The sequence below is a fragment of the Syngnathus typhle genome, linkage group LG19 (assembly GCF_033458585.1).
Source record: "Syngnathus typhle isolate RoL2023-S1 ecotype Sweden linkage group LG19, RoL_Styp_1.0, whole genome shotgun sequence".
NCBI lineage: Eukaryota > Metazoa > Chordata > Actinopteri > Syngnathiformes > Syngnathidae > Syngnathus > Syngnathus typhle.
In genome coordinates, this window is record NC_083756.1 from 9,100,804 (window position 1) to 9,121,981 (window position 21,178).

Consider the following 21,178-nt stretch of genomic DNA (forward strand, 5'->3'; position numbering starts at 1 on the left):
TTGGAGTATCCGGCGGAGCAGTGATTAATCTGTTATTGGAATTCTATTCTGAAAAAGATGTTGGTCTGGCTCTACAATAAACATTGTCTTGATTTTCAGTCAACTGAAGCCCATTTTCTCCAGGGGTGTACTTTATGAAGTGACCACGGTTAGCTGCCTCATGATCAATATGTTGTATTGATTGATGCCTAGTTGGACATGTCGCCTACATCCTGTGTGAGGTGAGTTCAATTTCTGATTATTAATCAGCAAATTAAGTGGGATGTCTTACTCATGAGCTGTGCGCATGCGTGGAGGGAGGGAGAGAGAGAGAGGGAGAGAGAGAGAGTTGGGGTGGGGTGGGGTGGGGTGTGGGTGGCCAGTCCACGCGTGCATCCATCCAGAGTGGGGGGCGGGAAGACTTGGAAATCTCTGCCGCTTGCTGGTAGCTTGGTTGCCACCCACCGGAGAGGGAGCCAGCCGGTGCCCGGAGCCGGAGATGATCCGTGGCTCAGCCTGCTTGAAGCGGGCGGCCGGACGGCCGGCAGCCAGCGCTCCGTCTCGTCTCGTCCCGCACGCCTGAAGGACGAATGACTGCTTAGTGGATGAACTCATCCCGCTAAAAGCTCTCTGGAGAGGGACGGGAGACCCCCCCTGAGCACCCTCCCTCCCTCTGCACTTTCTCCATGGCGTCTCCGCAACAGTCCAGGATTCAGTCCTATCTGGAGCGCAACAAAATTGGAGCCTTATTTGAGGTGAGTGCTCTTCAACTTCTTCTTCTCATACAGATGTCAAGAAAGTGTGGGGGATGAACGCCTTGCTCATGGGCACACTCACAGCTTGCATCACGCAATCTGCTATTTTGAATTCCATACTCCTGTATTGTTTTCAAGCTGCTTGATCAATATTCTTGTTAGTGCACCTCAGCTGTGAGTAGAATGGGGATCCAGATAGATAGTAATTGCTCACGGGCCAAATTTGCACCCACACTCTTGCGTTATTTTTCTTTCGTTGAACCTGAGTGACCACGCTGGGCTTTTTATTGCTTCACTGCAAGCTCCATCACGGTCACACGCACACGCACATGCACTTGCAGGTGTGTGCATGCTAAGGTAAACACAAAGTGCTGACGTGACACTTTGGCGCATTCGTCTGGTAGCGGCACGACACAGCAAGTGTATGCATGCTAAGCAGATGTGAGAGAGGTGTGCCGTTTCACCACCACACACATGATATTCACACGCACACACACTCAGCCCTGATGTCCATTCAAGACTCATTACACACAGTCCCAGTGTGCTGATTCAGTCTCGAGCTAAACGATGTGAAAAATGGATTAAAAGAAGGAATTTTATATTAATATTCCCATCTTTTTAAATTGTGAAACGTAGTGGTTCTGGCATTGAACCTTGTGGAACACCAGACTTGATTGTTCAAAATGTCCACATCAGCCCTACTTTCCTTCCCTTTTACATTGAACCTAATATCTCGGTAACTTCTTCGTGGAGTTCATGATACACTCTCTCCATACCGTGGAGCAGGCCCGTTTCCACATCAGGTCACAACATCAATAACAGCAGAGCGCACCTTTCTCAATTTAGCTGGAGTCAAACGTACTGGCGCTTGCCAATTTGACTGCTAATTGTCATGATTTGTCTTCTATTTGCCTCTAAACCAAACAAATAAGCACTCTTAGTTCACTCCAGCTCAACTTTACAGTGACCGCACATCTTTCATCCTGCCACCACGCCCAAGAGACGTAGTGTGTGTTTCTGCGCATCACCGTGCTGGAGGCCAAGAGTTGGATCACTTTTTTTCAATGTTTTTATTTTGATTGGAGTTGTTGCTCTGAGTGCAGCTTCAAAGAGTAATTACGTACAGCCTGGGGCCAATTGCATCACCGGACTTTAGAGGATAGTATGTCACAGAGCCAGAGCGAGAGCAAGTCCACTATGAGGACGGCGGCGGCGGGGATATGATTTGCGGAAGGAAGGACGGCAGCCCGGAAGAGAACGGAGGCTGCATGCTAATGCGTTACCATGCATGTGGCATCATACGGTCACCGACTCACGCGCATTCTCTAGCCAATGACAGTCATGGTACTTGTTGTAATTGGCGGATAGGATAGATGGATGGATAGATAGATGGATAGATAGATAGATAGCGCCTCTCTCCAAGCATCTGCCACTTGTTATCATAGTCGAGAGAGAGACGTTGTTTCACACAAGGCCGATCCATGACGACAATACGTCTACGTTTCATTGCGCTCGACCCAGCGGTCGTGACAAGCGTGTCGATGACATCAATGGATTCATCAATTTTTGATGGTTGGAATCGGAACGCTCTTGAGCCCGCTAGAACTGTGAATCACGATATTCCAGGAGATATCAACGAGAATCTCAATACCGTGGGAGCCCCTCGGCTACAGCGACTCCATCATCACCGTCCGCTCGTGTCGCCCGCATACGGAGGGACATGCTTATGGTCGACTGCGATGATGTCATAGCGGCCGCTGCATTAGTGTACATTAGCTCGGTGGGAACGCCAGATGGGTCGGCCAATCGATCTACGCTCGCGCGCCGCCCGCCGCTTGCCTTTTTTAAATACAGTACAGACGTGAGGTGAGTGCAGATTTGGCGGGGACATTCCTTCCGCCATGTTGGGCAGGAACTGCAGTCTGGAGAGGTTTACTTGGTCAAGCAGAGTTCATTTTCCCCACGTGAACCCGTGACGGCCTTCCACATTTAGCATTTGGTTTGTCGGCGCCGTTAGCATACAAACTCTTTTAGCGGCCGTCGCCGATTAACTCCGCTGCACCCATTCAGGAGTTGATGACGGAACTGATAAGCGAGACCCCCGATCGTCCCATCCCTTTCCTCATCGACCACCTCCAGAGCAAACAGGACAGCCCGGGAAAAATGCACCGGGCCTTGTCCGGATCGGCGGCGCTGTGGGCCCAGAGCTCCCCGGGTGGGTGTGACGCACGTGCCTCGTCTTAAATGGAAACAATTGTGCAGTAACACTTTGGAATTTTCTTTGCTGTGTGCTCCAAAGAAAGCAAAAACACTCGAAGAGAGCTGCGCCACAATGACAAGTCGTGGCAAATTCAGTCCAGGAAACCTAAGAAATCCAAAAGTGACCTGGCCGTCTCCAGCTTGTCGCCTCCCTCGCCGGAGTCCACGCCGCGTAAGTCGACGCCGTCCGTCCGTCCAGCCATCCGTCGATGATCTAGCACGGCCGCTCTAATTTCCCGGCTTGTTTCCCCGTCACACGGCCCACCGAGTTGAATCGCTCTTTTTAATTTGATGCGATTGTCTTGAATGGGAATTTGTCACAGTGCACGCACGCACGCGCGCGTGCGCACATTCTTTATCAATGTGCTTTACCGCAGCTGCAACATAACTATACAATCTATTTCTTTTATATTGTGTTCTTTCCAAGGCTAATAATGATGTATTGGATGTACTTGTTTTTCTATAAATGACCATTCATTTTTAAATTCTTTTGTGTTTTACTTGTACTTATCGTATTTAGTCGATTGCACGCGTGCGTGTGGGTTTGCATGGAGATAATGTGAAAAGACAAATTGTTACAATTTGGAACTTGCGGCTTTTGCGTTGGCCGATGCGGGCCTACCTAATGGCGCGCGTGCTGCAGCGCGCCCAAAACCCCGGAGACGTCAAGGCCGGGTCAAATGTGGAGCATGTCGACCATTTGAATAATTCAACTTGGCGCCGCCAGTCTATTTCAGGGTGCGGTCAGCGAGCGCGTGGCTGACAAATGAGGCTAGGAAGCGAAAAGAGAGCGGAATTGGGGATGCTCGAAGAGACGTGACGTACGGCCGTCGCGGCTCGGCTTGGGAGTCGGATGGCATTAAAAATACATTTGGGAGGTGCGCGCGGCTCATGAAAAATGGAAGGCGGATTGAACATTAGCACACAAGCGACACAACTGTCAAGACGAATGCCATTGGCGATGCAACAACACTTGGACTTTGGGTAAGGACATTTATTCCTGCCGGGCCAGGTGCATGCAAATGGACACGCACGCACGCACGCACGCATCCAAGCGTTCCGTCTATAACGGTCCATTTTTTGTGTCTATCCCGATTGTCAGTTTGTGGTGTTTTTGTCAGTGCCTCAATGTCCATCGTGGGACTGGCGGGACAGCCGCGACTTGGACGAGCTCAACCACATCCTGCTGGAGAGCAAGAAGCTGGGCCGGGCCCTGGAGAGCCTTTCTCGCAGTGAGACAGACCGCTCGCCCCTTCTCATTCGTCACGTAACGCTTGTAGAAGCAAGCGGCAGGCGGCACCAGGTTGCCGTGAGATCCCTGGTGGTAAATCCCATCCAGGATCAAGCGGAGCGTCTGACGAGACCACGTGGACTCTTGTTGTCTTCTATCCCTTTATGGGCTTTTTTGGGTTTGTTTTGTTCACAGGCATGGGCACCTCCGGTGACATCGATCAGGTAATGCTGAAACAATAGTCCGTTTGTACGTCACCATTTTATGCTGCGGTTCACTTCATTGTGCTGCTCCTTGTGCTGTTACAGCTTGGGCCACTCAGAGGCAGTATCTTACATAATAGGCAAAAAGTCATCCGAAACACCCCATATGAATCGATTTGGAAAAGCAGGAGAAAAGAGAGCAGCGCAATGAGGCATGACATCGCAAAATGCCCTCTTCTCATTCTAATTGTTTTTTTTCACATAGAACTTGGGAGGCTTCAAGTCGCTGCTGCGCCCCCGCGTGGTGGGCGAGTGGACGGGTCGACCCGAGGAGGACGCAGACCCGCTAGCGGCCGAGATGCTGCGGCCTCCTGACCCGCGGCTCAAAAACCATGTTGGCTGGAGCGGGGACACACTTCCCGTTGTCAGGTTGGTCTTCACAGGAAGAAAGGAAACAAATCCCAGATGCTGGAAGAACAAATGTTCAGATCTCTAAAGCGGGCCTTCTCAGCAAGATGAGTGCCCCCCCCCCCCCCTCTCCTCCATCTGAACTAGTGCGATAATCCCATTTCAAAGGCTATCCGGCGCCAAGCTCGTTTGGAATGAAAAGTAATGGCGCGTCGCTGGAGGCTATCGTGCACACGGCGAGCTCGTTCTCCAAACATTTGCCGCCCTAAACTGCGTCATTCCTCGACCTCTCTCGAGGCTGCTTTTCTTCAACCCGCCCCATCTTTAAGCGGCGGCGGCGGCGGTGTGATGTGATTTGTACCGTGGTGCGATTAATGAGAGGAAGACAAAAACATTCATCACGCGCGGCACGGCACGGCACGCGCACAGCTCATTCCTTTAGGCTGCCGAATGCTGGCGGGAAGATCACTTGGTTCGCAGCTCGAGTGGGGGAAAGTTGTGTCTAGAAAGTGTCTTGTTCTGTGGTGATGGTCACACTCATCAATGTCTTTGGTTGCTCCGCCCACCCTTCCAGTCTCAAGATGGAGGCCAAAGGCAGTAAAGGGCTGAAGGCGTTACAGCAGCATCACAGGAATCTGCTGGCCGCCATGTTGGCGCAGGAATCCTTGGACCCGCTCCACGGTCTCACGCCGTGCCTCGGAGAAGACGAGATGGATGACGACGACGACGACGCCGTGGAGCTTCTGGGTAAGTTCACTTTACGGGAGTGGAAGGCCACTGGCGGATTTGTGCTGCTCATTTAGGAAGACAGAATGTGCGCCACGGATGACTGATGACTGGCGGCCTTGGATTTATTGATCAGCTCTCCTGGGCTGCAGAGTACTGCCTGAGTCACTTTCTCTTTTTTGTGGTGTTTGTGGATCCGTTTTTATGGCCGCCGTCCCAGTGCGGGAGGAACTGAATTGAGTAACATTGGTGCCCTCTAGTGGTAGATGCGCGTCATCACTGTTAAATGGGGAAAGTTACAGGTGACCGTAGGGTTCCGATAAAAGTAGAGATTTATTTGTTAATTACTTGGTTTCAATTCTAATATTTTTCTTTGACATTTTTTTTTCATATTTCAAATGATTTAGTGTAGTATTTGTGTGTGTTTTTGACGTACTTGATACTGTGGATTCATGAGCATTTGGACTCAATGATAAAATATCTGTATTGATATCTTTTTTAATGTATCTACTTTTCCCATTCCATTTCATAGCGGCACCGCAGCGCGCCTTCGGTGTGCACCTTGAAAGTGCATGGCTGCTTTGAGCCGCTAGAGGGCAGCATTGTTTGGCAACTGGCTCTTACTGTGCTTTGTGCTCTGTAGAGAGTTCAAACATTGACGGTGGCCGGTGTCACTTGACCCTGGCGTGATGACTCATACGTCGTGACGTCAAGTTCCGCTGCGTTGGGCGCCCTAATCCCTGCTTCTACCAAAAATCAAAATCAATAATCAAATAAAAAGTGTGGTTAGAGGCAGTAAAAAGGGTTGACACCAAATTCTATCAAACTTTCCTCAATCCACAGGGCTGTGATGTGTGTGCTGCGACATCTGATTCCCATCACAAACCGTGTGTGTGTGTGTGTGTGGTTGTGGTGGGGGTCCACCATTGGAAAGACATCATTAAGAAAGGCAATTTTGGCACGCTGCTTTTTATTACAAAGCCAAACAAATGTGTCTCCGCCAGCACTCACATCAAAGTCTATGTGTGTGCGAGCTCGTGTGTCAGTGTAGCTGGCGTGGGATCGCTTCACGCCCTTTTTTTTTTTCCCCCCCCATTTTGCAAGTGTAGTGCTTGACGTTGCCTGTCATGTCTTTTGTCTGTCCCCCCTCGCAGAGGACCTGGATGACTTGCGCATGGAAGGCGTGTGCGGCTTGGCTCCGTCCGGCTGTAAGTTCAGTCAAGGACGCAGCTCCTACTATTCCGAACCTCAGGCCAAAGTAACGCTCAACATCTGCTCTCGATGTGCCAGGTAGGCCTTTGCGCTCCCCCTTCACACCGACCGAGTCCACCTTAGCTGGCATAGGACCGACGACACAAGATTCCAAATCCACCATGTATGCAATCTGGCTGCGGGTACGACGTCTGGACGCGTCAATGGCGCTCGGCGATAAGCGCTATCTGTCGCTACGACGACGCCGTGTCGTCATGCGTTGTTTCGGGCTGTGCGGCGTGCTGGCGTCTTATCGGATGGGGACGTTTTGGCAAGTCCCGCACCGGGAGCAACCTTATCGCACGATCACACGCTAGCGGTTTACGTAACGCCATGGTTTTGACTGCGGACCCATTCTGTGTATTTCTTTTGGGATTTATGCTGGCGGCGCTTTATGCCGTCGCGTCTCAAACGGTTACGACGGGGATGAGCATTTTTCATACCTCGCCTAACTTAAGGCTGACTCAGGACAATCGTCAGCGAGCCAAAACAAAGGGATCAAAGGGGGGGGGGGGGTCATGTAAACAGACTGATTCCATCTCAGTCTTATGTTTTGAAATGATTGTTGACCCTCGTGCTTTCCTCCTTGCTCATGGTGGTGCAGGTTGCAGGGAGACAGTCTGACCACCAGCAGGTCCCAGGAAAAGCTGCCACCTCACCCATCCGGACAAGCCGTGCCTGACATCTCATGTGAGTGCCGAGCCGAGCCGAGCACGTCGCGTCCGCCGTCCACGTCTGCTAACGTGCCGTCTCGTCTTTCTCGCAGCCGCGTTGCCCAGGGTGGACGTTCTGGCTTCGGCGGCGGCGGGACGCTTGCAGGAACGCCAAGCGCCGTCTCAAGTGTCCAGCTCTGTGAGTGATGCTAATTGGAGGGCGGCCATCCTGTTTGTTCACAATGTGGAAGGTGTCGTGGTTCGCATATCTTGGGATGGGCATCTCATTGACACCTTGCCGCACAAAGCAATTCAAACTTGTGCTTTGCACATGCTACAATTTAGAGGCCGTGGCGCCAAAGAAGGTGCTCGCTAGCTAGATAGTGTTGCGGCGTTAGCCTCCAGGTCGACATGTACATGTAACGCACCATTAAAAACGTTTCTTTTATCAGCAGCAGCCGCCGCAGCCGCCGCCGCCGCCGCCTCGTGATGTCGGCCGACCCGTCGCCGCTTTGATTGGGTCTGCTCCCGGTTAGCGTGGAGCCGCTCTGCATCTGCCGCGCACACCCGCTCGTGTCTCGGCTGGTTACGGGGGATTTTGGATTTTCCAAAACGTCTAACACTTGCATGGGGGCAATTATGAAAACAAAAGAGTGAGAGTGAGAGGAATGCTTTTGGAGGGGGTTAACGATGCAAAAGGGCGTCTTGGTGGCGGCGGCGGCGGCGGCGTTATTGACGGCATGTTCCAAGAGACGGAACCTTTTGGGAAAGCTGTGGCAACTCCGTTTTTTAGTTATAGCATGGGAAAGATAATCAAACTAAAAAGAAGAAAATAAATCATTTCTGAATTCATTGACTTTTTGACATCTAAAGAGTACTGTATAGTGTACATTTTCATTCAATTCCACATCTTTACGATTCCTTTTTTTTATTTATTTTTTTCGCGATTGGGGCCATCATTTGAAAAAGTGTCAAAAAAGGAGCTTGTCACTTCTTTTTTCCAGTTTATTTTTCCGACATTTCTTTGAAATGATGACATGTACTGCACATGTGCTGAATTTAGGTTGTAAAAGCCGTTAATGGCCGTTGCTATTGGTCTGGCCGGCTGCCCGCCCCTTGCTTAAAGGCGATAAATGGCCTGCAAATACAAGAAAATATCCCCAAAGATGGTCGGCCGGGATCAATACCCGTTGCCTGAGTGACGGACGGACGGACGGGGCCGTCAAGCAAGCCTGCCGGGCTGCCTGCCGGGCTGCCAGGGTTTGTTCGGCGGCGCGAGCAGGAAAATGAGCGTGATGCGAGGGCCTTGCGGCTGATAGAAGGCAGACGCTGTTGTGACGCTTTATGTTCCGTTTCCACGGCGATCTGGCGATGCACCCCGCCGCGGCCCTTGATCTTATTCTTATTTTCCTTATTTTGCCGCAGCTCGACTCGACGTCATCCGTTTCAAACATGCAAGTTGGCGTGGGGCTCATCACTCATGGAGCTTATTGATCCTGAGATTGACTGGCAGCCAGACTCGTGCCAGTGGGGGCGTAGCGGTTCGAAAAAACACGGCGCGCACCACGATGATGGCGGTTGCAGCCGACATGTGTTTCATATGATTCCCGGTTTAGCGTGCCTTCGCTGTTGATTTTCCAACGTCTCGCGAAAGCCAAAGATGGAGTTGTGATTCCCTGCAATCTTCCATACGCGCTTTCATCTCCTGTGGTTTATTTTTTTAGACAGCCTCCCATTTTTCTCACCCTCAGCACATTCGGCTCTGATATTTCCAGTAACGACTGAACGTGATATGAAAGGAGCTTAATGGAAGCCTTGCTGACTGGTTTTTTTTTTCTTCCTTTAAAAAAGTCACTTTCACTCTTTTTTTGCCTCCCTCCCTCCCTCCCTCCCTCTCGATTACAGCGTCAGCCTGTCTGGGAGTCTGATCTCAAAGCTGGGAGGACCGGTGGCCTGCTGCTGGGGGACCCCCTCTTCTCCAAGGAGCTGGAGAACATGGGCAAGCAACTCGCTGGTGAGTTGTTCAATTTGGTTAGCAGCAGCAGCAGAAATGACCAGAAGAGAATTTTCTATTTCTTGCCTGTTGATGCTGCCGTATTGTATCACCTTGAAAGCCTGCGAGGGAATCCAGAGGGCATGACCCCCCATCCCCCCCCCCCCACTTTAACACAACCGCACGCCTTGACGTGATTAAAATGGGCTCATTATTTGTCCTCTCCCATACATACAGAGCACGCTTACTTTGCACCCGCTCACAAGAAGCCGCCTCATTTTCCATTCGCAGATCTTCTCACGTGCTTTTCCTTTGCACATGTCTGACGTGGGGGCTCCCGTCGGGCGTCCGAATGAGCTAATCGGGCCCGTTTCCTGTTTGGGATCGGTGGCGCTGAGGTCGCCCACGTCACCGTGCCGTGCCACGTTTCTGATAGCTGCCTTCTGTGGTCTGGCAGAGGTGGAGAAGGATTTGGCCAAGCTGGCAGAAGTGGGGAAGATGACGCTTCGAAACAATCCCCACGGCAGTCTCCTCGGCAGTCCGCTGGGCCACCGGAGCCTCCCCGACACACTGCCGCTCACCAGCCTCCTCTGCAGGCCTCGCTCGCCGGCGGGCAAGACGTGCGGCGCCGCCGCCACCGGGCTCCCCCTCGTCAGCCCCGGCTCGGCGTCCCTGCGTCCAGGCGGTCGTGCCTACAGCAACCCCGGCAGCAGGACGCACACGCCCGGGACCACGCCCGACAACCTGCGCTCGGGCTTCAACCCTCACAAGGAGGTGACGTTCAGGAGGTGCAGGAGTCGGCCGGTCACGCCCACCGGGCGGCCCGCGCGCACCCGACCCTTGCTCACGCCGCCCGGGCTCAGCACCACCGACAGTCTGGGGGCCAGCCTGAGGGCCTACCTGGCTGAGGTAGGACCAACATCTAGTATCAAATGAGAGGCCTCAGATTTCAGTTCATTTATTGAGGATTCTTACATGTTATTTAAATGTAATATTACTTACAAAGTTTTTAAGGTCATCGGTTGAAGTTGCCTGTCTGTCCAACCAAAGAGTTATATTGTAGCAATAAAAGAATAACAAGCAGGACACCCAGTGTGTATACACGGGAGCGTTCTCCGACCCAACGCTTTGGGAAGAGTCAGGGCGAGCGTGTGCGCCAAAGGGCCCCGTCGGGTACCGTTGGCGGCGGGGACCTCCTTGGCGTCAACTACACAGCCAATCGCACGCGTGTGCTCGGTGCGGAGTTTCCGTGGCCGAACGCGTCCGATCCATTGGATAAAAAAAAGAAAACAAGACGTCAGGCCGTTTGATGGCTGTATTTATTATGACTTGTTTGCTTTTTGACACTTTGGGTTGCCTTTGTAGCCAATCCTACGCATGGATTGATTTCTTTTTTTTCGCTGCTTCAGGATGAATTCTACCAGCAGTTGCAGGCCATGCGGCAGCCTTGGCACATCCCCAGCGACACGGACAGCGACATCATGGAGCCGCCCGAGCAGGACAAAAGTGAGGGAACTTTCCTCCGCACGTTCTCATTACATCACGTCGCCGCAAACAAAAAACATGGATCTGAATTTTGCGTTGACGTTACACAAGAGGAATTCCAGTTTGGCAACAATAAAACAAAAAAACACCCAAAAAGGTCAACCGCCGTTGTCGTGGAAACATAACTCTGGCGGTTGCTTATCTTACATAATGACAACAATGCTGGCACTGGAGAGCCATGTTGAACTGTTGAATCACGGTCCCCCAAAAGAATTGTGGTTAAAATATGCAAATTCGATTTCCGGCCCCGAATAAACAGAAAGCATGTTGAGTTCACCGAAGGGTCGTTGTGCTTTTGGATGTATCCATATGCTCGGTCTCCTTTTTTGTCGTCCCAGGTGCCAGCAAGCGGTCCGTCTTTTCAGGTAAGACTCTGTTGCACGCTCCTGAGAAATCTGGAGCCTGACTGTCTGCTTATGACCTCACTTCTTGAACAAGCGTGCGGAAGCCACCGAACTCATTTCATTCAATTATCCTGGCGAGTTAAACGGAGGCCGTTGCCCAGTTCCATGAAGTCATGGGGGGGGTACGGCGTTTACGCGCTCGCTCACTCGCTGGCTGGCTCACTGGCAGACAGAGAGAGTGCAGTCACTGACGATCCGGCTCTGTCTGCTTTGTGGCTTGCGTCTGCGGTCCTTCTCTTGTGGTGGCCGAGGTGCTGCCCGGCGGTTTGCAGTGTGCCAGCCTGGAAGGAGATGTGAGAGAAGGCTGCTGCTGCTTGGCTATCACAAGCAAGCCAGACCGCCCCCCCCCCCCCCCTTCTCATTCCCCCCGCGTCGCCACGGCAACGCTCGGAACGCGCAAACTTCTATTAGTCCGACTTTAGTGCTGAAAAATTCATTGTAATATCTTGAAATATAATCTCACTTTTCTGTCCTATTTTCAGGCCTATGAAGACGACGACGACAAAGATCCCGTCCGCCAATTATGCAAGGCGCGGGACATTTTGAACAAATTCTGTTATTTTTATAGGTCCTATGAATGATATTGTATACCTTTGTTCTTTTCCACCAATATTTCCTATCGACTGTTATCTGCTATCTGATTCTCTCTTTTTGTTTGGCATGCTATGGGACTCCCTGCATGGGTGCACTTTGTGCTTTGACAACCTCTTTCCAAGGCAGTGCACAAGTGAGACAATTCCTTGCATGTCTGAGCAAGCTTATGCCACTCGCCGTCAACAATTTGCAAGTGTCGGCAAATCCAATTGAATATTCTCACCGTATTCACGAGACAGAGTGGCAAGTACTTTTGATACTTTGAATAAAGACGAAGAATTGTGAAAAAAGATTTTCATTTTAGCTGTGCTGCAGTGTAGCGCCAACTATTGGTGAGGAGAACTACTACTTGAGTTAGCATTAGCTTGTTTGCCGGCCTGCCTGCCTGCCTGCCTGCCTCCAAATGATCGCTTAATGATATGCTCCCTGAAAGAGGTTCTCAAACATCTCGTGGAGGACACTAAAGAATGCTAATAAAATGATTTGGTGCTCATCACTTTGGTGCAAAATTCCATTTCACTCCCAATCAACAAGCTTTTTTCACTGCAGTCCCATCAGCTGGATCTGGTTGGGTCTCAATGGAGCCCCAGCGGTGCCCCCCTGAAAGTCTTTCCAACCTTCACATTCCACATTAGCAGTGCACCACAAATCCATACGTCCACAAATCAACCCTTTATACACGCGCTATTTTCTCTTTCAGTTCATATTTCTTCACCGCTCGGCCGGCCGTTTGTTATGTCAGCAAAAAGAATCAAAGCATATGGAAGATCTGGAAGGAGATGAAGACTTGAGTTCCCACCGCAGATGTCACTCAAAACGCTGACGCTTTAGCTCCATCTGCTCACATCTGTGTATTTACAAGTCGTCGAGCGCCATGACCCATTCCATGTGATCTTTTTCTCTTGACCACCCGTGTCATTTGAATGACAAATCAAAGGGATGATGTTTCTTAGTGATCCTTATCCCCCCTCCCCAGAACCATGGTTAAGTATTTGATGCAAGCAAATGTGAGGGGCCACCCGTGCAGCATTGCAACTCAAGGGGGAGAAGAGAAAACCTGATAAGACATGGAGCCTGCGTATCGTAAAAGTTGCTGATTAATGGGGAACAAAGGAAAATACAGTAGTCCAAATAAATCCAAGTTGTATCAAATACATTGGAAGAGTCACACACCACTGTAATTTAAACCAACAGTAGTAATCGTCATCATAATAAAACAATGTTAGCTAAGGACTCACTACTAGTGATGTGCACTCCAGTTCTTTTAAGTGAACAAAATATAAAATAAAGCAGACTTTGATTTGGACTTTGACATATACATCGAACAATACAACTTCACTCTCGTTCACTGAAAAGATCCGTTCTTTTGAACGAATCGTTCACTCACGAGCCAACACTACTCACTACCGCCCTCTGGCGTAAACGAAAACGAACTTGTTTGCCAGTGACGTCTAATTGTACACGTTAATCCGATTCGGCCGAATACTTCTTCAAATAGACACCACAAGAGCGTAAAACTAAGTTCATATGATAAAAGAATCATAAAGTCCCGTTTTGAACAGTAACAATATCGCTATAGTAATGTAAAGCAGACATTTGAATGGTTTAATGACAGGACTGCGAACGACTCAAAATGGCGTAGGTTCCTCCTCAAACTCGCCCCGAGGGACGTTTTAAAAGGTAAGCGCCTATTTTCTTGGTATTATTTACACTTGACTATTTTCGGCATGTACATTAAACGCCGTTGTAATGCTTAATAATGAATCAAATTTGGGCTAATGTCGCATACGCTACGCCATGGCCTTCGTTCGGCTAACAGCTAGGTTAACACCTTCGTATAACTACTGTCTGGGTTGTTTATTTGAGTCCACATTTTCATGCAGTTTCATGTGCGAAGCAGGAGATGGTTGTCATGTGTGGAGGATGTTACTGTTGGCCCCGTTGTGTGGATTAAATCAATCTATTGTTCCTCACTGGAATAGAATTTCAACTGCTAGTTAATGGCAGATTGTATGGATCATATTGTGGCCACACGTTGGGCTTTACACAATTCTATTGTGTCAGTCTCCATTGTTTTGACGCGCTGTGTTCAGAGAGAGGGCAACATGCTTGTGTGATCCTCAGCAACATCATGTATTGTTCTTCTAAATCCAGGAGGATTACTTAGCAGAAATCCTGTATGATTGTGGGGCTTTTCAGACTAAATCTTCTCTCTCTGGCCTCCAAATCGGAGGCCTCATTACGTGAGCGGCGGTCCCCGAGTCGTCGTGTCTTGCTATCACCCTTCACTTTCTTTTTCAGTAATACACGCTTCTTGTTCCTGACCGCAGCGCGGTCGACGTTCCAGACGTTCTGGGGATCATTTCAAAGGCTTGGCACGGACCCCTTGTCGGGTGAGGCCAAGAGACCTATGGGTCCGATGACTCGTCACCCACCACCGTCCGCCGCTTATTCGGAGCCACGCGGCAGTTATTTGTTTGAAACGCTCAAATCCACACTTGGGCAGTGTGTCATGTTATCTGTATTGAGGTTGTTTTAGACAAAGCAAGGACACAATCAGACAATCGGCGAGACAACTTCCATTTGCCGCCGTGTTTCATTGACGCTTTGCTTTCCCTCATGTTTCTCTTTTATGCAAGCGAGGAGAACCCCGCCGCAGAGGAGCCTCCGGATTCCTGTTATCGAGCAGGCTGTTGGCTTGTCACCGCGCGTCGAAAACTCAGTGCCATGTGGAAAGGTATGCAAAAGATGCAAATACAATGTATACTTATTCAACCACAGAGCGATAAATAGCAAGCAAAAGTCTATCAAAAACAAACGTTGTGAGACGGCTAAACAAAACAAACGATGCTTATTTTGTCCAGATGACTAATCCTTTGAGTCGAGCTCCAACGTGGTCTTAGTGAGACTTTTTCTTACAAAAGAGCCAACACTCCGTGGCTGGTCCGTCTCGGAACTTGCCGGCCGACAATCCGTCCACATCCTGCTTCGTTGATGTTGTCGTTACATATAAAGTTGTGGGGTATGTGTGTGTGGCTTTCATCGTGAGTGTGTGGTTTATGACGCGCCGCATTATTCAAAACAGTACAAGTCATTGATTTACGCCAAAGCCTTGCTGATGTGAGTTTGTTTGCCGAAGAAGCCACCACTTATCCGACGCGACTGCTTTGAAGGTAAGTGGAATGAAAAGTAAAGTTTTCGTGAAAGTCACCAGATTCTGTGAAACCTCCCAAATTCAAAACGCTGAAGTTTGGTCACTTTGTTCAGCATCGTCACGTGTGCCCTCTAAAATACTTTGAAAGTGGATTGATTGTTTCTGGCGGCAGCAAAAGACCCCCCCCCCCTAACCACCCTAAGCCCCCCCCCCCCCCCACACACACACACACGCTAGCGAGCTTGCTAGCTCGATACACCACTTTAACAACCCAAAAGACAGTCTTCTCACTAAAACACCATCCGTCTTGCGGTGTGTTTGCGAAGCTCGGTCTCAGGTGTCAGATAACCGCCGTAAAGTGCCGTCCAATAACACGGAATCATTTGGCTCGGCGGCGGCGGCGGCTGCGGGGAGAAGAAAGATTGCTGACGACTGATTAATGCTGATGGCGATAAGCTTCGTTCAGGAATCTCGAGGGGTGCGCAGAGAGAATGAATTTCAGCCTTCTTGCACCTGTTTCAGCTTCTCCCCGTAGCTCATTTCAAGGAGACCAAGTATCCTGGTAATTGTTGCTAAGCGATACGCCGCCGCTCGCCCAACAACCCCCCTCCCTCCCCAAGTCGATGCCAGAAAGCCTGATGTCACTTTCCCCATCACCGTCACAGCGGGAAATGGAATTGCTCGGCAGAAGCCTTTCTCGGGTGAAACAAAAGATTGACGGACAAATGGGATGGATTCCTCCGGAGCGACCGGTGACTCACGGCTCTTAGCGCAGTCAATCACCGCCAGTGCAAAACAATAAATTGTTCTTAAGGGATTAACCGCAGTGTATTACAGGCAGGCCTCATGGCACGTCGTGCAAAGGGCGAATGAGAAAATGTCCGTGATTTATTGGGAAAGAACAAAGAACTTTTAGCATCCGAAGCAGTTACGGGACAGGACAGGTTGTACGAGGAATTGCTCATGTAATCATATTCAGACTTTTCGTGCGTAGCGTAGCGGTCAGTGCAGCGGACAGCTGTTTTCGTCTTACGTACCGGGCAGCTATTCAAAAGCTGTCGAGTGGGAAATCCAATTAGTTGACTAAAAGCAGCAGCCACTTCTGGCCTTTTGACGTCTTACTTTTGAGGCTTACATCTGTAGTGATGCACAACATTGACAGGAAGACTACTGGACCCTATTTTTGGAACACCAATCGCAATATGTACAATTTGCACCTCATTTGGAGCCGCCGAAGAATGACGAGAAGTCGAAACGATATGGTACACTGGAAAGAAAAAGCACTTTACCACCCGACAAGCGACATTGACTTATTTCTCCCTCCAAGTTGTCCTGGTTGTTCTTTCCGCAGTGGTTTTCTGACATCCTTTGCCCCTTGCGTCATCCCGGCCGGGTCCCACGCGACCGGCCGGCCGGCCGGCCGGCTGGAAATTCCCCGTTAAAAGCACTTTAGCTATTTTTGCCACACTTTGGCCGGCGAAGAAAGCAAAGTCGCTTGTGGCTAATGAGGCAGTGTTTTTCGGCGACAAGTCAACTCGTCAATTTTCACTGCCAGAATTGAAGAACATTGCAATGAGCCAAACAATGATGGTTTCTGCGGCCCGAGGCGGTTTCCTGCGACACGTTGCTTGGAAGCCAAGAACAGGAAAGTAGAGAGAGCAGCTTTGGCATTGATGGAAGAGACCAGAAGGTCAAAGTGAGCCGGCCAGCTTCTCCACAAGAGGGCACAGATGACGTCTGTAGGACGTCGTGGCCGCTTCGTACTTTCTATTTACCTTTAGTTCTTGTCTAGCAAGATCTTACATGAACAAATCCAGATCAAGGTAGCCTCTGGACAACGTCATTTCAAGCCCTCAGAAATGGAGAAGCATGGACAAGACTCAAGTAAGGGGGGAAACTCCAAAGAGCAAGGAACCTCAGAACTGTGAAGATGCCAACCCTGAACCTGTAAGGCAAAGGTGCTAACTGCCATCACGCCGCTGGCTGCTGTTGTACCAATTGAAAGGATATGTCCACTGGAGTGACGGATAGTTGCAGAGCTTGCCGGTTCCATGACTTTTTTCATCAGCTTTCACTTGTAGCGTTGAAGTATGAAAAGAAATGTGAAAAAAATGCAATGTAGCTTACACGTGCTATTTTATTAGCCTCATTGGCTCCATAAACATAATTGATGGCCAAATTTGGTGCTGGAGTGTGGACAGACGGACAACTGGTGAGACACCCCTGCGTCTTGGACGGAGAAGCCACCGTGATATAGTGCCGCTCGGATCCCCACCCCCAACCCCGCCGCCTCGCTCCCTCTGTGGCCGTCAGAGCTGCACGGAGGCGTGGAAGCGACCACACAAAAGAAATATTTGTCCAATCTGTCCAAGCAAACTCCCGCAACCCCTCCCCCGATCCAAGACCCCGACTTTCTCATCGCGCTCGTTCTGTGTAATTGAAAAAGCCATGCTCGGAATGGGAGCTGGCCGGCTGGAGGTGACTCGGGGAAAATACCCGCAGAGCGTGATGGATTATAAACATCGATAACAGTAAAACTGGGCCTCGTAAAAATGTGACGTTCAAATATTTTTTTTTCCCTTTCGGTCGAATATTTTGAGTGACGAGAGCCCTAGAGAAGAGCAATATGAATTCATTGGAACGCTGAAGCTGTACAAACAGATTTTCAACATCTTTTTTTTCAAACGCTCTATGAGATGGCCAACAAGCTGTTGTAGTACCAAGACAGACCTGTGAGAGGCAGCAGCTCGCCACTGGGCGATCCAGCAATAAACAAAGAAGAAAATTGGCTATCGTTATTTTCGGTCATGATAGCAAGTTTGCTCAATGTTAACAAGTGAGCTTTTCCAGACGCCCAATAATCGGGCTTTTGCTGACTTGAATCAGATTGATTGTATTTATTTTCCCTGCTTTAAATATTGAGCAGGTTTAACCTTTACAAATGTCTGCCGTGGCCATTTCCCAGGCATATTGTTAAGAGCCGTGTTTGCTGCTTCTGCTGCCCAAAATCTGGCCTGAGTGTCGCTCTGCGCGTTATGTGACCAAAACAAGACTGCAAGAAGTCAAATTTCACACTCGATGTTGTGGTGACGTGCCAGAGACCCAAAAGTCCATTTCTCATGTCCCTCCACTGAGTTGCCTTATTTTCTTCAGGGGACTTTTTGCTCCTGTTTAGAAATGCAAACTATTCCAATTGGATTGGACCTAAAAGGTTCCTCTGTGTATTTGAGTTGTCTGTTTTCCTTTGTTTCCCCTTTCTGACAGCTTTCCTTCTAGAGGTCGGAAGTCCCCCTTTTCAATGCAGCCCTGCTTAAAAAGAATGTTGCAATCTATGTGTGAAAAGGGTTGCCAGGGTGGCCAAAAGCGACTTGTTTGCTCAAGTCCCGACCCGTAGAATGGATGAGGACACAGATTGGGGCGGGTTCCTTTTTTCTTCTGACCTCAACTCTGTTGCGTGTTTGGGGAGACATGGAAACCTCGGCGGGAACGGACAGGCATCCAATTGAGCGCAGGAAGATGTCTGAATAGAGCGAGACGGGCAGTGAAAGTCTGTGAATTGGGGGGAGGTGGGGGGGGATTATTGCCATGACGTCAGTATAATGCGAGTTGTCTTTAAAACAACTTTTCTGGGTACCGGCGAACCCAGTCACCCGCTAATCACCCGCACTGCTATGTGGTAGGTTGATCCAGCGGTAGCGCTCTGTCCAATACAAATCAGCTGAGTCCGGACCTTGACCTCTCCAGGCGCCACGCAGCCGTACAACTTCAAAGTCCCGCGACTTAGGAAATCATCTGGCTTTGTTTCTCCTCCATATTTGCTTCCCTCTATGTCTTCTTGTGGGAACCAAGTGAATCTCCGATAGGGTTTTTTCCCCCCGAGAAAGTATACAACACCCTGGCGGATGCTGAAGCTATGCTGTCTGTTACAATGCACAATATTTCCCATAGAGGAATAATTGGGTTTGGAATCTTTTCAAAGTCAAAGTCAGCTTTATTTATTTTGAGAGTTCAGGCTTCGAACTCATCTCAAAACGCTACTTGAATAAATGTAACCGAGTAAATAGAGGTCGCCACCACCCGTCCTGGTAAGTACGACTCTCGCCGGTAGTATTTTCGAGGGGTGGCTAAAAGTCTCAGTATCCCCGCAGTTGAGTTGTTACGCCAGGTGATGGCAGTTCATGTATCACAAGTGGGGGGGTGGGGACGGACGTCTGGGTTCCCACAGTGCAGTTGTGACTCGCTGACAGGTGGAGCGCAACGGAAGGTGAAAGTTCACTACTCGAGATTGCCCCAGCGATACAAGTCTGGAAGCGCTTGTGGATGCAGTCTGACAGTGTGCTGTGCTCGCTTCATCTTGTGCCATTTCAAGTCAACTGATCATTAAGCGGTACTCGGCAGCACCGCTTTCCGGGACTGTTGTGGATCTGTAAAAGCACTAACAAGTGACTCTTCCCCCAACGGTGGAAACCGGGACTGCGAACGGCAGCATGCCATCTGTTGCAGAGCGTTGCGGGGCTTCCAAAATCAGGAATACTCGCGCTATGCGGCAAACTAACTGGCTATACCCAAGGCAAACAGCTTGACTTGGCCCCCTGATTGCCGACCCTCACGGGACCCCCAGACGGGCGATCGTATTCAATGGTTCGACAGCGTAGCATGCCGCCCTTGTCCTCCTCCTCTTCCATCTGGCCAGCAGATGGGAAGACCTGTTGGCCCAGACGGGGAGCAAGAGAATGAGGAAGAGGAGGGCTGAAAGTGAATGGTAGGGAGTGATAAGCACACTTGTGGCTGATGTGAACTTAGATGGCCCTGATTGTGTATGTGTATGGATATGTGTTTGTGGGGGGTAATGTTTACAGGTCCTCACAAAGTACAGGAAGCCCGACCGTGCGGGGGCTAGGTGATGACGATGTCGGAGGATGGGGATTTGAAAGGGAAGTCGGCATTGCGCTTGTGTGTGTTTGTCCAAATGATTAGCCCCCCCATCCTGGGTTTTATTTACTTTTTTGGAGGCCCTTTACAGAGGAAGTCAGCAGGCGTGTGGAAATCAACAGGGACTGCTAAGATTCATATAAACAGGAGGTGCTCACCCTGTCGCTTTCTCTGTGTGTTTACGTGGAAAGTGTGTTGTTGAATCTTTTAAGTCGTACACACAGATGGTAGCAACAGGACAGGAACTTGGGTCATCACCTCGTCGCTTAGTTGACAGGTACAATGACCGGAATCATTAGTGAAAGGCTGGACGATGAATTTATTTGAGGGTAGCCGAGTCCTTGTCCATTTTGTTTCTATGACCAAACTGTACGGAAAATATTTCCAGCCTAACCCGGTGTCCCGCCTCATTTAAGCCAGCATCCTTTGTCCCGCTTGTCTGTTTTGACCATGGGGCAATCGACCTCCTCCTCCGGGTGTCCATTTTGTTGTTTATTGCAAGCCGCTACGCTTTTACGGCAGCGTAAATGACAATGACTTGTCACCTGGCTTCCTCTCCTCCGCCTCCCTCCCCTGTTCTCAATCGGACCCTCCTCACAAGCCTGCGGCCATAAAATGCTAATTTCTCCCGGCAATTGTCTTCGACCGGGACAGTAGAGCGAGCTGACTGCGAGAGAAAACGCTTGCCTCAAGGTTGTAAATAAACCACGGGTCTGCTTCCGATAATATTCAGGCCTCGCTGGACCTGACCTTATAGTCGCGTACTGTTGTCTACATTTTTACAGCGGTCTGCTCGGAAGGGAAGTTTCGCTGCTCCGCAATTTAACACGCTTCATTTAGCGACTCGGATAGTCGGTTGAGTCGACCAGGTTCGTTTGAGTGCTGATTTGAACCTTGGGCTAAATGTGTTGTTTGTTTATTTGATAGCCCGCAGTGGGCTTTTATGTCCGTCTGGTCTGGGCGGCGGGTCAGAAACATCCCTTGGGGATCGCCTGTAAAGTTCAGTAGCACTTAAAGTCGCGATCCCCCTCGTCTTATGGGGCGAGAACCTGAATGGAAAATTGTGGCGCATTCACCAGGGTTTTTTTTTT

The 21,178-nt window shown here is 49.9% G+C and overlaps 1 protein-coding gene across 6 annotated transcripts; it reads left to right on the plus strand.

Annotated features, from left to right (window-relative positions):
- Positions 1-374: 374 nt before the first annotated feature.
- Positions 375-12,497, plus strand: lg19h8orf34 (linkage group 19 C8orf34 homolog). 6 transcript variants are annotated; one of them, XM_061266196.1, is made up of 15 exons: positions 375-734; positions 2,805-2,949; positions 3,034-3,165; positions 4,115-4,225; positions 4,420-4,448; positions 4,693-4,856; positions 5,410-5,582; positions 6,716-6,851; positions 7,417-7,502; positions 7,579-7,664; positions 9,371-9,479; positions 9,916-10,367; positions 10,868-10,964; positions 11,342-11,368; positions 11,890-12,497. In XM_061266196.1, the coding sequence occupies exons 1-15, from the start codon at positions 666-668 to the stop codon at positions 11,895-11,897; spliced, it is 1,824 nt and encodes a 607-aa protein (XP_061122180.1). In that variant the 5' UTR covers positions 375-665; the 3' UTR covers positions 11,898-12,497. The 6 variants fall into 6 exon arrangements, 5 of the variants coding, with proteins under 5 accessions (XP_061122180.1, XP_061122181.1, XP_061122179.1 ...); XR_009710508.1 differs by having other exon boundaries at positions 10,868-11,368; XM_061266197.1 differs by lacking the exon at positions 11,342-11,368.
- Positions 12,498-21,178: the final 8,681 nt, after the last annotated feature.